General features: G+C 36.7%; 1 protein-coding gene across 1 annotated transcript in view; it reads right to left on the bottom strand.

Moving 5' to 3' along the window:
* Nucleotides 1-6,569: 6,569 nt before the first annotated feature.
* Nucleotides 6,570-19,334, bottom strand: part of LOC121381715 (macrophage mannose receptor 1-like) — a 16,081-nt gene continuing 3,316 nt past the window's right edge. Inside the window, exons 2-13 of the mRNA XM_041511062.1 lie at nucleotides 19,204-19,331; nucleotides 18,833-18,996; nucleotides 16,292-16,460; nucleotides 15,285-15,383; nucleotides 13,886-14,037; nucleotides 13,244-13,322; nucleotides 12,655-12,729; nucleotides 12,081-12,113; nucleotides 10,648-10,695; nucleotides 10,581-10,617; nucleotides 9,978-10,081; nucleotides 6,570-7,163 (exon numbers count right to left, since the gene is read on the bottom strand). Coding sequence (XP_041366996.1) covers nucleotides 6,949-7,163; nucleotides 9,978-10,081; nucleotides 10,581-10,617; nucleotides 10,648-10,695; nucleotides 12,081-12,113; nucleotides 12,655-12,729; nucleotides 13,244-13,322; nucleotides 13,886-14,037; nucleotides 15,285-15,383; nucleotides 16,292-16,460; nucleotides 18,833-18,996; nucleotides 19,204-19,331 — 1,303 coding nt within the window. The 3' untranslated portion in view covers nucleotides 6,570-6,948. The remainder of the gene's footprint in view (nucleotides 7,164-9,977; nucleotides 10,082-10,580; nucleotides 10,618-10,647; nucleotides 10,696-12,080; nucleotides 12,114-12,654; nucleotides 12,730-13,243; nucleotides 13,323-13,885; nucleotides 14,038-15,284; nucleotides 15,384-16,291; nucleotides 16,461-18,832; nucleotides 18,997-19,203; nucleotides 19,332-19,334) is intronic.

Below are 19,334 nucleotides of genomic sequence, written 5' to 3'. Positions count from 1 at the left end.
ACTATTCAGGTATGCTGTAGTAAGGATTATGAGAAACAAGAACTATTCAGGTATACTGTAGTAAGGATTATGAGAAACGAGAACTATTCAGGTACAGGTATGCTGTAGTAAGGATTTGTTGATTGCAATAACAAGACATTGCGTATACATCTAATGACTCATGTACATGATTTTAAACCAATTTATTTCTTATGAAGATATCTTATTCAGAGGTGCTGGGTTCTGATTTGTGTAAAATGTGGGTTACTGGGTTTTGCCATTGGACAGGAGAGTGACTGTTTGTAATATATATATGTTTTTATCTACCTCACCCCTGACCAAAAAGTGATGTTGAATCTGTCATATTAAACTAGTGTTTTCATTTGTATGATAATTCATTCAATTGGGGACGGGATCTACATGTAGTTCACTTGGTCGACTACCAGTGCCCTACAACTAGTTTTTCAAAGGCTGTGGTATGTGCTGTCCTGTCTGTGATGGTGCATATAAAAGATCCCTTGCTACTAACAGAAAAATATAGCGGGTTTCCTCTGAAGACACAATTACCAAATGTTTGACATCCAGTAGCTATTGATTAATTTTTCAATATGCTCCAGTGGTGTCGTTAAACAAAACAAACTCTAGGTTTAGACTTGGTTCTGTGGCATCATTGTTATCAATAACAATTATATCATCTGTTATCTCAAGCTGTTAGTGTTTGACTATATTTGTAATTATTTACCTGTATATACAAAGAAATTTGTTTTCCACCTTCCTGTATAGGAAGGAAATGTTTTATTTAACGACGCACTCAACACATTTTATTTATGGTTATATTCCGTCGGACATATGGTTAAGGACCACACAGACATTGAGAGAGGAAACCTGCTGTCGCCACTTCACAGGCTACTCTTTTTCGATTAGCAGCAAGGGATCTTTTATATGCACCATCTTACACCAACGGGCTCAATCATAGACCGACCACACATTAAGCGAGCGCTTTACCACTAGGCTACATCCCGCCCCAAGCTACACCTATTTGTTGTGGCAATCCTCTTCATGAACTGTTGTTTCTGGATTAACCATGTTCTTTCTGGTGCATTCAGTAGGTCAGTGTTTTCATGGAGTGACTTGTCATAAATGCCCATGTGAGAGATATCCCATTGCATAGGCATACTGGCTCACATTTTTCTAGGGAGACCGGCTTCCTTTTTCCCGAATGAAACAACAATGCCCGAATCTGCATAACATATATTCATATTATCTTTACTGTCAAACCGCTATATAGGATTGCAAATGAATCACTATGCATTTTTAGGTCTCAGGCTAGCTCATTTTGCCCAAATATCTAATATCGAATTTGAGGTTTTGCTCTAGCACTAGGGGGGCAGTGTCTCGTTAGCTTATGGCAGATATTTTCTTCTCCAACATATGCTGGTGATCAATTATGAGGCTTGGAATTGTTTTTTCTGCGGTGATGACCTGGTCTTCACCACACCAACCACACAAATGAAAGTTAATTCTCTGTGATGTATCAGTTGACCTGAAACTGATGGCTCTGTGAAGGATTTTAATCTCAAGCACTCTAAATAACTTTTACTTGGAAACAATGTTTAAATTTATTGTGAACCTGGTTTTTGAGGAATTGTAAGAAACAGAACACTACATTCGTGTCTTTTATCTTACAGCTCATTTAACTAGTGGGAGCTAGTAGGATACATTTTTTAAGCAAATCATTGTAAGACAAGTGATATCCAATGGTCACTTATGTAGTATTCTCTATATCTGATGTGTCATCTAACTTTGTAGTTACCTTGTTTTCAATATTTGATGAGTAAGGCCAAAGCAAAAGTCTTTTTAGTCTCTTGAAATCAAAATTGGAAGTTTGCTGATTCGAATAGGTTCTTAATTCTGATGAGACAACATTCACTTAGTTGTCACCTTTGGGGGAATGAAGATCTATGTATGTACCATTATGCAGTCACTCTTTTGATGTTATTTATGGACACCACCAAAATATATAGATAATGTATTATGTGTATACACCATTTTAGTTTAATACTCAGTAATAACCATTTTGTAATGCATTTTGTAAGTGGAAATTTTTTTAAATATTTTCAATGAGTTTTAAGCTTAAATAATTTATAATCTTAACTAGTCACCAAGCATGTTTTTTGATTTGCACATTTTTAGTTAGTTTATTTTTACTTTTTCTTTTTCTTTGTGCCAAATAATTCTTGGGGGCAGCAAAACCTGGGGAATAATATGCATTCAAAATAACACTTGCTTTTCAAGCTGTATCCATATTTGCTTTCATGTAGTAAAAAGAGATCTATGAAAGTGTTATTATTATCAGTAGTATAGTAGAAGTAAAAACACCTCAAAAAATCACATTTTAGGCTAGTTATTTGTTTTACAAAGCATCAGCCAATAAAAAGCAGAAAACTAGCAGCTTTTTGCTGTCCACAAAATAGTTGTCTAGTCTTGAGATGTCATAGTAGATGGCTGTTCAATGTATGTTTGGTTAGTACCAACAAATAAAATGCCAGTGATTTAATATTTGTGTCAAGTTAGTCAGTTTCTGCTTAATTAAGTTAAAGTAAGTTACATTTTGACATTTATCGTTTATTTGTACTTGTTGCTTGCTTCTAGACTTTTGCTACATGTATGTCATGTTTCTTGCCATGGTTTGTATCCGCCGTCAGCTCATGGTGTATGTAATCTGCCAAGTTTATTCAATTTACAATGAAGAACGATCAGTATTTTTATATTTTACAAATTATATTTTACTGCACTACTTACATGTATATCACTTGTAGAATTACAGAGTATATATTTATAGTGGTTTATATATCAATAAGATAATAAAGTGCATTTTGCAAAGAATTGTCTTTGTTTTAGTTCTTTTTTCTTCTTCTACCAGTACTGTACTTCTGTGGTAAGCAGGATACTTCAGGGGCGGCACAGTGTGAAAAATATTCGCCTTTCAAATTACTTGTAAGGACATTTTCACAGATATAGCAAATACACACACACACACACACACACACACACACACACAAAAGTGGCACTTAGGCTGGAGAGAATAATGCCTCCGAGTCTATACATTTGTATAGGTCATCCCAAATTGTTGAGGAAGCCATCCTCTGGCCTTTCCAACCCAGTGATTCGAAATTTTATAAAGGTCTAAGTGCTATTGTAAAGTGCTTCTCCCTTTAACTAATTTAAGCAATATGCCTGTACAATTCTTAGTTCTTTGCATGAAATTATACTCCATGCAAATCCGTGTGCGTATTGTGTCATATCTTTGTTTTGGAAGTTTTTTCTTATGCTGATATTGGGTGCTATGAAAGTGGCTGTCCACCTGCACACACAGTTGGAACCATATATCATGGACAAGATCAGATCAGATCTTTGTAGACAAAGCATCTGATGGTGAGTTATCGCTGCATGCACACACGACTCATTCTTTAATTTATATAATTTTGCTGCTATCCAATTACGGTTCAAGCACGCTGTCCTGGACACAGCTCAGCTATCTGAGCAGTCTGTCAAGAGAAGTCTGTGTAGTAGCCTTACACCTACCCAACGAGTTGTTAAACTCTCTCTGTCGGTGGGATGCGAATGCGAATGCGAACCCAGTCCAAACCAACCTTTGAGTCTGGTGGCTTAACCACACCACCGAGGCCGGTCCCCTCACGACTGCATCACACAGCCTTTATTACCAACCTCGTGTAGAGATACAGTGTTGGATGTGCTGATGTCAGATTGGTAATTGTCATAGATATAATACGGCTTCGCATATAGACTTAATGTTTTTATATTTTGGGGTGTATTACTGTTAAGTAGATTATTGCAAAAATATTTTTTTCCTTTAATAAAATAAAAATCTGGAGTGTATGCAGACTGTTTTTAGTGGGGGTGCATCGTTTAAAATGTCACTTGCATTATTCAAAAGTACACTAACATGTATTATCTATATGGCAGTCTTCTCTAGAAATGCGTTTTTATTTGTTTTTGTTTTTATTATTTTAATGTATTGGAACCTTATTTTGATCTAAGGAATTTTTATATTTGGTCACACTGATTGTTCGTTACTGGATCGAACAATTTTGTATAAGATTACACTGATTAGTTTGTATATTCTCATATTGTACACAAGAATGTATGAACTTGAAGAGCCGATACCTGAATACAGATCAATGTGTGCCGCTGTAACCATTCGCTTACTGACACAACAATATTTCTCGCCATTGTATTCATATTAGTGACTAATGCTAGGCTCAACCTGTCAACTGACACGACGAAGTTGGCCAACTTGACGGTTGCGTTGTAATTTCCCCAACTGCCAACTTACGACGGGTGCGCTCCTATTAACAACTAATCGGTCGTAGAAGTATACGATGAAAATGGACAGCAGAAAGTTGGCCAAATTTCTAGTGGCATCTGGTAGTCTGAATCTAGCATTAGACACATGTACGTTGTATGTCAAGAATCTCTCCAAAGAAAAATAACTCATACAAACAGTATTGTGTCGCCACAGCTTGTTTATATCGGGATGTATCAACGCGTTTCAGCTTTAATTAAACAAAAAAACAACGTTTACTGACTGGACAGTGGGATGCTTGGGCTTGTGCCATGCCAATCCACACTCGAGGATCAAAACATTTACTTTTTTGTCCTACTCTGTATAAAAAGTGTTTGTTCAGACCCCCCCCCCCCTCACCCCCCCCCCCCCCTCCCCCACACACACACACACTCAACTGGGAAAAATGCCACCACATCATGTACCGTTTCTACGACCCAATTTCACAAACCATCGTAAGCCTAGTTTTACCACGTAAACGTAAATCTACGACTAAACCAGAATTCATATTACTATTATAATACAACAAATATAGTTAGAAGTACACATATTTCATTTTATTCTGTTCTTAAAATGCAGCATCTTCCGTATTGGTGTCATTTTCTGCGTGAAATAGATGCCAAACACGTGTAAACGTACGACCGGTATAACTGTTAGTTGCAGACGTAAACTTACGATGTTTTGTGAAATTGGCCCCTAATATTGAGAAATTAATTTCTCTCTTATTATGAATTTATTTCCTTGCCTGTCCCCTACCAACAGTAAAATGCTTATAAATAGCCTATAACGTATTGAATTAAAGTAATAGGTCAAATGATGAATGTAATGTCAAATCATATCATATCATTAACATGTAGCCTGATAAAGTACGATGCTAGTAGCTACATATAGCATGATGTTGTTGGCCATTGGTGGTTGTGCAGGAATTTTAACAGGGTATGGTCTAGATTTGCGAGCGAAATTTATAGGTGGGGGGGGGGGGGGGTGTGGTTGGGTGATGCTCACTCGGAAAATATGTTGATAAAAACAAAGATAAATTGATTGAGAAGGAGAGGGGAATCGACCTCCAATACCATCCCCTGAACACGCGCCTGCAATAAGTCCATGTAATGTTTATGTGATGTTAGATTTATGCAAAATCACGTTTGCTGTTATTCCAAATCAGATCTCCAGTTAGCATTTAGTGACTTGTGGGTTGTTCAATAGCACAACTAGTGTTAAAAACAAAAAGGAAATTGTAAGGAAATGTTTTATTTAACGAAGCATTCAACACATTTTATTTACGGTTAAATTGAGAGTGGAAACCCGCTGTGCCACTTCATGGGCTACTCTTTTCGATTAGCAGCAAGGGATCTTTTATATGCACCATCCCACAGACAGGATAACACATACCAGTCGTGGTGCACTGGTTGGGGCGAGAAGTAGCCCATTGGGCTCACCGACGGGGATCGATCCCAGACCAACCGCGCATTAAGCGAACGCTTTACCACTGGGCTACGTTCCGCTCCTTAAAAAACAAAACGACATTACTTTAGGTAGACTAAACCAGCGTTTTTAGATGATATAGAAATGTAAGCCAACAATAAATAACTTCAATCTGCAAGTTTTGATGCGATATTAATTGCCATCCAGGCGTAGGCGAGGATTTTTTTTTAAAGAATGCCTGAGCCCATGGTTGTGTAAACACAATTTACGCTAATTAATCAATAAAATATTCTAAAGTGAGAAAAATAAACAAACATATTGACACATGCCTGTATTTGAAACATTCACACGTGTTGGTGCTTAGCTCAGTCTAGCACTGTTAAGACTGTAAGGAGGGCTTTAGTTCAGGTGGTAGAGCGTTCGCCTTGGGCGTGATGGGTCACAGCATCGATCGCTCTTTATGGACTTGTATTTCGTCTGTCCCAACCAGTTACGGCAGAGAAAGTGGGGAGGAACAGTGACGGTTGCAATGCCCCCCATCAAACCTTCTCTTTTTTACTGTATTAAATTTTATTTAAAAAATCATACATACATACATACATAGTAACACGTGTTTTGCCCTCCCCAATGCAGGTGGCCCCCAATAAAATCCCTTTCTACTCTTTGGTCAACTAGCCCCCTCCCCCCAAAAAAACCAACAACAACAACAACAAAACCCTACTCGTCCCAGTGGTTGGTCAACTCGCTTTTATTCTTAGTTTACAATACATACATGCTATTACATAACACATAACTCAGTAGACGTATATAATATTTTTTATTAAACTACAAATAATAACGTCAAAAACTGTTTAATACATGAATACCGGCCTCGGTGGTTTCGTTGTTACGTCATCGGACACAAGGCTGGTAGGTGCAGGGTTCGCGTGTTTTAACTACTCATTGGGTAAGGTGTAAGACCAATACACCCTCTTCTCTTTCAAAAACCACTAACAACTAACAACTAACGACTAACCCAATGTCCTGGACAGACAGCCCATATAGCTGCGATGTGTACCCAGGATAACGTACTTGAACCTTAATTTAGATATAAGCACGAAAATAAGTTTAAAGGAAAGTACATGAAAGAAAACCATCAGGAAGCCCACCTGGTACAATCAATTACTGAGAGTATGAGACTAATTATTAAAGCTGTTAGTTTTGCAAACCACAGCAAGCGAGTTGTCTGCGCATGGCGTGTTCTCCCACAAGTGGTCGTCGCCAGACGATCGAATCTTGGCACATCTACCTTTAGACAGCCCCGTTATTCCGTGACCCTGCGCCCACGCAGAGTAAACGAGGGGTGTTCTGTTAAGCCATTCGAATGCGTCCGTATATGGTGAATACATCACACCTATAGAAGAAAGAGATCGTCGTTCGTTAAAGGTACGTGTTCCACTATGTGCAAAAAGAAAAAAGAATACACGGCTGTTTCGTGCAATATGGATTAGCGTACTGCTACTTACAGATAATAGACGAACAAGTTAAGCAATTTAGTAAGTGCTACTGCTTTGTACTTTAAATGTAAGATACATTCAATGACATAGTGTAGCAGAGTCGTGATATATAGTAGTACGATTGTGCAAAGTGTGATGCTAACATGCCACTTTGAATGGTGTTAGGCCATCATGTGTAGAGTAAAACTTGATATAGGACCAACTGGTGGCGACCCCCATTCGCCAAGTGATGTTACAATTCAAAATGGCCGCCAGTTAACTATTTCTTACTTGGTTTGTATCACATGTAAAAGTGCAAGCCATAGAATATTAGCTCCAATGACAATGACAGTTAAAGGGACATTCCTGAGCTTGCTGCAATTTTTAAGATGTTATCGACTAAAAGAGAATTTTTAACGACTGTAATTACATATCATATATATTTTTCTGCATAAAATATTAGTGGCTGTATATTAAATGTGTTTCTGGTCATTCTAATATTTATACTAGGTTAAATTTCATTTTATTTCATTTCCTAAAATATATTTTTTTGTGCGTACGAACTTATTAGAAGACAAAATCCAGTTTGGGCTTCTTACAAATATTAAGACGACATATTGAATATACAGACAATGGTATTCTAAACAAGAAAATATATTTAATTTGTAAGTTTAATCGTAGAAATATTTTATTAGTCGGAAACATCTTACAATGCAGCAAACGTAGGCATGTCCCTTTAAGCATTTCATTACATATTTAAATATCCTGTTAACTATACTGGCAAATAATGCATGAATTAATAAATCCAGTGTCTCGGTTCACTTTGAAAATCACGAGTTTTCTTTCATTTAAGCACATTTACCACATTGCAACACGGACTTTTGTCTTAGTATATACAATATCTACAATACAATATCTACTCTGTTAATATACTGTGAAAACCCACATACAGCAGAAGTCAAAATATTGATGCATTACACGTGTAACGTTTGTCGTATTTATGGTCATAAAATCTGGTACGTGTATGTATAAATGAACACACGGTAAAAAGGTTGCCTAAGAGCTGAGACATTTCATAATTAAATACATGGATAATTTTTCAAGTAGAGAACCCCTGAAAATACAAATTATGATGTTACCTAGGATAATTGTACAAAATGTTTGACATTCGCAAGGTATAATGTTTAATACAGAACTTTAAAAATGTGTGCTGCTTACTTAAAGTACTTTTTAAATAATAGTATACTCTTCAAAAAAAGTAGGGGAACTCTAATAAGAATTTACAAATGCCAAAATTGTAAGGTATATTAGCTGTGGGGAATGGTTATATGGTAATAGTGAATTAATTGGGCAAACATTACAACCGGTAGTTCAGTATTACAGTAGGTTTTATGACCACCAAAGATCTTGAAGGACGATTGGGGTCAAAAGTGAAATTTGAAAGTTGACGGGGTTTTTTATCAGTCAATCGCAAATTCAAACAATAAAAATTTACCAAAAACAAAACAATAACAACTGTATGATTAACAGAATGAAAAAAGATTGACAGAAATAATGTTCCACAGTGATTAATCGACCTTCCTGGAAATTGTCAAAATCGAGAATGACACCCCACGCACGTGCAAACTATGGAATGTGTTTCGGTGTGTTGATAAACAGACCTGAACGTTCTTTACTAGGATATATGTGGTCAAAACGTATGTTCGGTTTAATAGTTGATATTAACATTAATATTTCAGGTTCCCCTACTTTATTGAAGAGTATATATTAAATTAACAAACCTGTCAACCCACGCGTTTTTACCGTGAGACTCATGTGTTGTGTTTTTTTATCTGTTTGTTTGTTCAAAATCACGTTCTCACCTCCAAGATGCCATATTTCAAGACTTCAAAAATTATTTTTAGCGAAAGGGGCAATGGTAAAGCGCTCGCTTGATGCGCGGTCGGTTTGGGATCAATCCCCGTCAGTGGAACCATTGGGCTATTTCTCGTTTCAGCCAGTGGACCATGACTGGTATATCAAAGGCCGTGGTATGCGTTATCCTGTCTGCGGGATGGTGCATATAAAAGATCCCTTGCTACTAATGGCAAAAAATGTAGCGGGTTTCCTCTCTATGACTGTGTCATAATGATCACATGTTTGACATCCAATAGCCGAATATTAATAAATCAATGTCCTCTAGTGGTGTCATTAAACAAAACAAACTTCTTTCTTCATCGACCTTAAGTCTGGTATTTGTATTTGCTGCTTTTACAGTCATTCATGAGTGCATGCCATCACTGCTGTGTATATTCCATTGAGGTCTATGCTGTGCAAGTTTGGACTTTCCACGCAAATCGTGTGAGTGGCAGTCCTCCTACGGGCGGTGCAAGAGGGACAAAACCTGTTACGGATCTCCTAGTGGAGTGGCAGTCCTCTACCTGAAAGTGGATGATGGAAGTAATCTCGACTTTGCCTAACTTCCTTCTAACTCTGCCTTGTACAGATATACTTTGTTGATATCGGAATACGGTTTTGCAGTTCAGATTATATCCACACTCCATCAGGGCGAATTCTGTCAGGTCAATGAAAATCTTTAGGGCCATTACATCGACTTCTCTCTCATTAACCATACCAGTAACCTATGTCTCTTGACAGACTGCCCGAATAGCCAAGGTATGTGCCTAGGGCACCGTGCCTCACAGGATATAATCAAGGAAATCAAGTTAAAATGAAAACATATCATTACATACCCAAAATAATTTGTGTGGCTGAACCAGCTTCGTGGATTTTAACCATGTCAAAGACAAAATCGTTCTCCTCCTTGGATTCAACTGTCACAATCATCGTGCTTCCACTGAATGACAATACAATTTTACAGTTCTGTAAATCTTTAATATGTAACTATATTTCACAAATTATAACGTAGTTTTATTTTCAGGTGATGGGTCCACCATATTTTGTAAGAATGTAAAAACAAATTTCAAACACAGTCTTTAACATTTATTTACTGTGAATAAAATGTGTACCCAACGTTTTGGCGGCAATATATATTACTATTGATAGTGAAAATGGACATTACACAGACTCTTAAACGAAGGACGTTCTCATAATAAAGGTGCGGGTGTACTGTAGAAACGTTGGGTAGACATTATAAAAACCCCCCCCCCCCCCCCCCTCTCTCTCTCTCTCTCTCTCTCTCTCTCTCTCTCTCTCTCTCTCTCTCTCTCTCTCTCTCTCTCTCTCTCTCTCTCTCTCTCTCTCTCTCTCTCTCTCTCTCTCTCTCTCTCTCTCTCTCTCTCTCTCTCTCTCTCTCTCTCGGGAAGTCTGGACTCCAGACCTAAATGTGGTCTTACCTATTGCACAAGGCTGCAGCTAAACCGTATGATACAACTTTCTTCCCAGCTAAACCGTATGATACAACTTTCTTCCCAGTGTAAAGGTAGCAAGCATTCTGTTTGTGGTTCCAGCCTAGAAAATAACAATTTACAATAGAAACAAAAGTGTAGACCAAGGAGCAAACTGCTGTAACAATGTTCAGTATAAAAATTTTACATGTATATTAAGAATACTATTTACGTAGAAGATAAAGAAAAACAGTTGTAACTGAAATACCTAAACACTTTTCTATTTTCAATACAAATAACCTTGATCTTTGAGCAAGTGACCCAAAAATAACATTTATTTGCAACTTGCTTCAAACAGGTTAATTAATCTTGTGACTATTCGTTGGCCGAGAGGATTGAAACCACAGTGAAATAAAGGCTGTATAGTATATCACATGTATTTATTATTCACGCAATGACGACATAACATTCATTTCTTAAAATACACGCAAACGCTCCTTGGTACAAGAATGAGAACTGGTAAAGACAAAAAGTTAAAGTTTGTTTTGTTTAACGACTGCACTAAAAAAAGAGCACATTCATTTATTAATCATCGGCTATTGGATTTCAAACATTTGGTAATTTTGATATATAGTTTTAGAGAGAAAAACCAATACATTAAACATTAGTAGCAAGTGGTCTTTTATATGCACCATCCCACAGACAGGATTACACAAACCATGGTCTTTGATATGCTAGTCATGGTGCATTGGCTGAAACGAGAAGTAACCCAATGAGCCCACCGTCCGGGATTGATCCCAAACAACCGCTCATCAAGGAAGCGTTTTACCACTAGGCTACATCCCGCGCTGATAAAGACAAAACCAAACCGAATTTAAAACGTGTTGTAGTCAATAAAACGAAGGAAGGAAATGTTTTATTTAACGACACACTCAACACATTTTATTTACGGTTATATGACGTCGGACATATGGTTAAGGACCACACAGATATTAAGAGAGGAAACTCGCTGTCGCCACTCCATGGGCTACTCTTTTCGATTCGAAGCAAGGGAAATTTGTTTTCCACCTTCCTGTATAGGAAGGAAATGTTTTATTTAACGACGCACTCAACACATTTTATTTATGGTTATATGCCATCGGACATATGGTTAAGGACCACACAGACATTGAGAAAGGAACCCTGCTGTCGCCACTTCACGGGCTACTCTTTTTCGATTAGCAGCAAGGGATCTTTTATATGCACCATCCCACAGACAGGATAGCACATACCATGGCCTTTGATATACCAGTCGTGGTGCACTGGCTGGAACGAGAAATAGCCCAATGGGCCAACGACGGGGATTGAACCTAGATCGATGACGCATCAGGCGAGCGCTGTACCGCTGAGTTACGTCCCGCCACTAGCCAAGAAAAGGAATAGAATAGAATAGAATAGATGTTTAACGACACCGCAGTACGAAAATCAAGAACATGAGGAAATTATTTAATAACATAATAGTGGACTAACCGGTCGGACATGGCTTCTGTACAGAGAGTGGTTCTGAAAAAGTCATCACAAAACCATTATATCATACAAAAATGTGTACCTTACGGACATTTTATTTTTGATTAATATTACAGATGTTTTTTATGTACTCATGATATTAGATGAATAACTGTATTCAGTCTACTATATTGCAAGATATCGTTAGAGGAAATTACGACCCATCCAGACTTGTAATTTCCCTGTACTGCAAGCGCTGTTGCAACATTCGTATAGTTTTGTTTCGGAATGGCGAATGCAGCAGACATTCTGTATATTGTAAAAACATTTAATTGCTTATCTAAGCATCTGTGATAATATATTTTCCATTTTGTAGTGAATGTCAGGGCAATATTATTGCTGTTATGTTTACTACAGCTTTTAACACTGTGTCCACGGTTATATCTTAAAGGTTGTTTTGTCATTTTGAATATTTTATTTTTGCTTTATTATACGTCATTGTCTTTCATAAATGCGACTCTCATACAGCTGTTTATACTGTTTTATTGATTAAAAGTATTTGAGTGCATTCAACAACAGACAATTTATTTAAACTTACCAATGAGACAAATAACACCATTTTTATCCAAAGCCTCCTTATATTCCATTCGGAATACCTTTTGGTAAATTAATTCTGAAAATCAAACAAAAATTAGTTCACAATGTGTCACAATATTAACCGACAATAATGAGAGGTAACAAACAGCTGGTCACTGGCAGTGTACTGCAATTAATACATTTTAATTACCAGCGTGTAACAACGGAATTTATGTTTCTTTTCCAAAAATAGATATTCTTGAATCTTAATCACCACTTGAGTAATGAGGATTATGTCTGTATTTTAGTCGCTGTAAACTAATTATCTAGCTTGCATAATAAGTGAAATAACCAATTGTACAATTCTGGCATCAATAGTTGAACAAATGTGTAGTATTCATCACTAAGATGTTTTTTGTTTGTTCTGTTAGTTCTATAAAATGCATGTAAATATATTAAATTTACTGTAAAGAGACACTTGCTTTTTACTTTAAATATTAATTTCTCAAAATTATGTTCCAAAAGTAATCAATTACACTCGAGTAGCAGTAGGGTAACTTTGATTAAAGTGATAGTACAAACAGTATTTTTATACATTTAATGCATCTCACCAGCATATTTGCTGTTCGCACTTCCTCCTACCCAGTAGTCGATCTCTAGTCCAAACACGTACAGGTGAGACAGAATTTCCTATATCACAAAACAAAATAACTTACTTTGGGTTTTTGTTCTGACGGTTTTGTGCATATGTATACAAAACAAGTCACTCGAGTTCAAGTTCAAGTTCTTTATTGCTTTAAGTCGTTACAACTTATCAGCATAATACAATGTACAACAAAATAATAAATATATACAGGATATGTACAGGATTATGGTGGAGAGTAATTTAGTAAATAATAATAATAATATTATTAATAATAATAATAAATAAATAAATAAATAAATTAAGGTTCTATTGACTTATATTATTTAGTACATATAAGTCATTATTAAGTATACTGAGAGATACATGTATTAAATATTAAAATTACCGATGCATTAGCAAGTTAAAACAGCTTCTAAAATTCCTTTTTGATCTGTCAATCAATGATTTGTAAATTTATTTTAAATAATCACAATAATATATAATATTCTGGGATTTATCTTTCCTTCTTACTTAACAACAATATATTTCATCCATCAGTTACTTCTAAATTCATTAAAATTAATGTAACTATTTTGTAATTGGAAGTTGTGAAGAAGTCAAGAATTACTTTTGTAGTCTCAGCAGTCATTGGCGCAATGATCCCCTGTCGGGAATTGCACTGGTTCTCTGCATCTTCACGTGGAATACCATTGTTTATAACAGCGTAGCAATTTCCAGTTGACCCAAATTTAAGGCCTTGCTTGTTCTCGCCACAACTCACTGGAAATAAATAACTCAAAATACATTACAAACTAGATCTGCGCTATATTCGACAATCTCTATGACGACGTCTTTAATGGGGTGATGGTATATTTACCAATTCCCGCTACAAACAGATGACAATAATGTAAACTCTTTTTAATTTATAAAAATAACATGCTGGAATTATTATTATTATTATTAGAATATTGGCGTCTGTAAATACAATGTGTTTATGGTTTTTGTTATGTTTGTAGTACTCAAAACACAAAGTTACCTCCCTATAATTTCGTACACACTAAAAGATTATTATATTTTGAAATAAAATGAAGTTTGAGTTACTACAGGTAGTAAGATGATGAGAGATTGCGTACATAAATATTAACAATCACAGCAACTAGAGGCAGTCTCTTTAAATGAAATGTAATAGTGCAGGGATCAAATAGCGGGTGATCACGACAAAGACCATCTACTGAATAAATCACTTGAATCTTGTTTAATAAGGAGCCTTTAATGCAAGATTCAACCATTGTCATACAAATAAAAATAAAATACCATATCAAGAATTGTTTTAGTATTGTTCACTTGACTGGTGTAGTGATGTTGTTTTAGATAATGTATTGATATATTTCCTTTGCATTTTTCATTTTATATTGGTTTAGTTTAGTTTTCATTTTATCCTATTTTTGTTTTATTTTTGTTTATTTCATTTGGTAATTGGTACAGTTCGTGTATCGTTACTATATGGTACTGAGATAATTAGATAGTTGTATATGTTTATACATAGGCGTGCGGGGTCGCATGTTTGTTTGGGGGAGGACAGGCTGGCTTTGACCATAATTCAACGAAAATTACCGAATCTCGATACCAACATCTATTCAAATTACCATTACTACCAAACAGTTATATAGGGTTGCAGACGAATCATAGTGCATTTTTACATGGATTACAACTAATGTTGAGGGTAGAATGATGGAAATACAAGGTAAAAAGATCTCAGGTTAGCGCATTTTGCCTGAATATCTGTATTATTTTTGCCCAAATTTGCCACACACACAACACACACACACACACACACACACACGTCTCGTACGTTAATGTGTTTATACTAAATATGAATTCATGTTACCGCTATATGTGTATTGTTTATTTTCAAAAGACTTTGAACAGTCTAACAGTTTCATTGATTTCATTGTATAGCCAATGGTAGACAAAGTGCATATAGGTTCCCATATATACTTGATATATTATGTTTTCAGAATTGGTACCTATATCCATTGAAGATGATACTGGCAGTTCGCAAAGATATCTATATTCTTCTTCAGAGCCCCTATCAGCCCACTTGTAAAACGCCTCTTCATCCAACACTGTTGTAAAATAAAATATATAATGGCCAACTATTAGCAATAATGTATAATTTAAAGCGAAAAACGACATTATTTATATCACACATAAACAGACAAATGTACGTACATACTTTATGCCGTCCGGTAGATTTAACAACCCTTAAATAAAGAGGTCTTCGTAAGCACTTCACAATTCCAAAAATAATGTTATGGTACTTTTGTTCTTTCTGTTTGCTTCTAGGCAACCGTTCAAAACATGTAGTATGGGAAAATATATGCAAAAACTAAAATAATACAAATAAAAAACACCAAATTATCCTTTATTCATTGAAATATATTAATATAAAGACTTTAAGCAATGTAATGTCAGTTGTACAGAGAGAGAGAGAGAGAGAGAGAGAGAGAGAGAGAGAGAGAGAGAGAGAGAGAGAGAGAGAGAGAGAGAGAGAGAGAGAGAGAGAGAGAGAGAGAGAGAGAGAGAGAGAGAGCGGAGATTGGTCACGATTATGTTTTAACTTGGAAAATATCAACCTAGTCTATTTTACATATTAAAAACACATGAGTAGCGAATTCTATTTCTCCTATAACTCTTCTAAAATAAGATTTCAATTCATTGTTTTGTAAATCACAGTACTAAAGTCGCCGCCATCGGTAATATGACGTCATTACGATTAGCACCAATTAGTTTGACGTCACGCATTTTAACTTAATCTTTGAAAACATTACGCTCAGATATACAGGTCTTGGTGGCTTGTAAACAAATGACCCATCCACAGCAATACCTTACCTAGAGACCTTGCAAATTTATAGTGTATTTAAGCTATAGTGTATGTATGTATGTATGTATATATGTATATATGTATATGTATATATGTATATATGTCAGTAACCATTCTAATACACTTCGTAACTGTGGTACCGTTTCTTACCTCCATAGTCCTGCCCGTCCCACCATGCATTAGGAGCACCATCTTTGAAGTTGGAATATGCAGTGATAGCCGTACCATCTAAAAACTCAAATTTCCCTTCTACGTTGATATCGTTAAGACCAAACCACACGTCACCGTTTCCCCGACTCACGTAGTATCTGATGGCATCCTAACACAAATTACACATAAGATCGAACCGTCATTGTTTTGAATACTGTGACATATGATATTGCAGAGCATAACGTACCCATATGTAAATAATAAAACAGCACTTGAATTGACTGTATGGTACCGTCCATGGGCGTAGGACACACACACACACACACACACTCACACACACACACACACACACACACACACACACACACAAACATATTATATGTAACAATATGTAGAAACCATCGCTGCTGCTACAAAGTGGGAGTACATGTCCCTTGCCTTCCACCCCCACCCCGCTTCCTACGTCAATGCCAATCTAAGCATGCGAGTAAAGTTAAATAACTACACATTATTCAGTATCACATACAATTTTTGCATAATTAATTTTCACCTTTACGAAACACACGTTCACCTATGTAATTGATTTAGAAGAGCTACAAGGAGCTGTTATAGAACTGAAAACAACAATCACTTACAGTGGCTGGTGTGTATTGGGAAACAACATTGTCAACCCCGTTAATGTTCGTACACTTTAGTTCGCAACCAAATTCCTATTTTCTTGACTTTTCAAAGTTAAAGTTTGTTTTGTTTAACGACATCACTAGACTTACTAATCATCGACATTGTTCCATTTTTAGTAGCAAGGATCGTTTATATGCACCATCCCACAGACAAAACAGCACATACCACGGCCTTTGATATATCAATCGTAGTGCACTTGCTAGAATGACAAAGAGCCCACTGGGCCCACCGACGGGGATCGATCCTTGACGGATCACGCATCAAGCGAACATTTTACCACTGGGCTACATTGACTTTTCAAAGACATTTCCTTCTTACGTATTTTCAAGGATTTATTCTACAATTTAATTATACTATTTGAATCAAATTGCTTATTTCTTCTTTCTGATTTCTTCATTTTCAGTCATTTTCCAAGGTCCAAGTCAAACTTCCACGACTTCTCAGATATTGAAAATGACATCTGCAAATTCCACGACTGTCAAGACATTTGATCACCCGTATAAATCTGCACTGACATTGAAACAACACGGTTGACCCTACCTGAATATCTTGTGAAACTCGGTTGATCCTACCTGCATATATTGTAAAACAACTCGGTTGACCCTATCTGAATATCTTGTGAAACTCGGTTGATCCTACCTGCATATATTGTAAAACAACTCGGTTGACCCTATCTGAATATCTTGTGAAACTCGGTTGATCCTACCTGCATATATTGTAAAACAACTCGGTTGACCCTACCTGAATTTCTTGTGAAACTCGGTTGATTCTACTTGTATATATTGTGAAACAACTCGGTTGACCCTACCTGAATATCTTGTGAAACAACTCGGTTGACCGTACCTGAATATATTGTGAAACAACTCGGTTGACCCTACCTGTATATATTGTGAAACAACTCGGTTGACCCTACTTGAATATCTTGTCAATTAACTCAGTTGACCCTACCTGAATATCTTGTGAAACAACTCGGTTGACCCTACCTGAATATCTTGTGAATGAACTCGATTGACCCTTCCTGAATATCAAGTGGAACAACTCGGTTGATCCTACCTGAATATATTGTGAAACAACTCGGTTGACCCTACCTAAATATCTTGTGAAACAGCTCGGTTGATCCTACCTGAATATCTTATTAAACAGCTCGGTTGACCCTACCTGAATATCTTGTGAATGAACTCGGTTGACCCTTCCTGAATATCAAGTGGAACAGCTCGGTTGATCCTACCTGAATATATTGTGAAACAACTTGGTTGACCCTACCTGAATATCTTGTGAAACAACTCGGTTGACCCTACCTGAATATCTTGTGAATGAACTCGGTTGATCCTTCCTGAATATCTTGTGAAACAACTTGGTTGACCATACCTGAATATCTTGTGAATGAACTCTGTTGATCCTTTCTGAATATCAAGTGAAACAATTCGGTGGACCCTACCTGAATATCTTGTGAAACAACTCGGTTGATCCTACCTGGATATCTTGTGAATGAACTCGGTTGATCCTACCTGGATATATTTTGAATGAACTCGGTTTATTGTGCCTGAATATCTTGTGAAAGAACTCGGATGATCCTACCTGAATATCTTGTGAATGAAACTCGGCTGACCCTATCTGAATATCTTGTGAAAGAACTCGGTTGACCCTTCCTGAATATCAAGTGGAACAGCTCGGTTGATCCTACCTGAATATATTGTGAAACAACTTGGTTGACCCTACCTGAATATCTTGTGAATGAACTCGGTTGATCCTACCTGGATATATTTTGAATGAACTCGGTTTATTGTGCCTGAATATCTTGTGAAAGAACTCGGATGATCCTACCTGAATATCTTGTGAATGAAACTCGGTTGATCCTACCTGAATATCTTGTGATCGGATGCTAGCTAGATTTCCTCCAAGTATGCCGCATGCCCTCTGGGCTGCCATGAACTGTCGTTTGTCCTCTCCCAGATAGTAGCAGACTTTATTAACGATTATTCCACGAGACCCCGGCCCGCATGTTGTGAAGGGTGCATCGGGAACTGCAACAGAGTTTCAAATACACCACCATTTAAATGTTTTCAAAAACATCTCATATCTTATTTTAATTTTTATTATTATTTCAGTCAATCCTGTCTATAAAAGTCTATAGAAGTACACACCATTTGGCATTGAATTTTTTTCCTTATGTTATGTGTATTTATATGTCTGTCCTGAACACGCCAGAGATTCGATTTTAGCAAATTCACCTTTTCCTGTTGCAAACACCTCGTTGCGCATCTCGGCTCCACACGTTTGTGACGTATTTCCGGCACACGCCTTGGTGCAGCCTGCCGCATCAGCTCCATACTGGCCGAACGTGTCGTCACACCAGCAGCTG

Source organism: Gigantopelta aegis, chromosome 9 (genome assembly GCF_016097555.1).
Source record: "Gigantopelta aegis isolate Gae_Host chromosome 9, Gae_host_genome, whole genome shotgun sequence".
NCBI classification, from domain to species: Eukaryota; Metazoa; Mollusca; class Gastropoda; order Neomphalida; family Peltospiridae; genus Gigantopelta; species Gigantopelta aegis.
The sequence above is the reverse complement of the archived record's forward strand: the minus strand, read 5'-3'. Positions and strand labels throughout refer to the sequence as shown.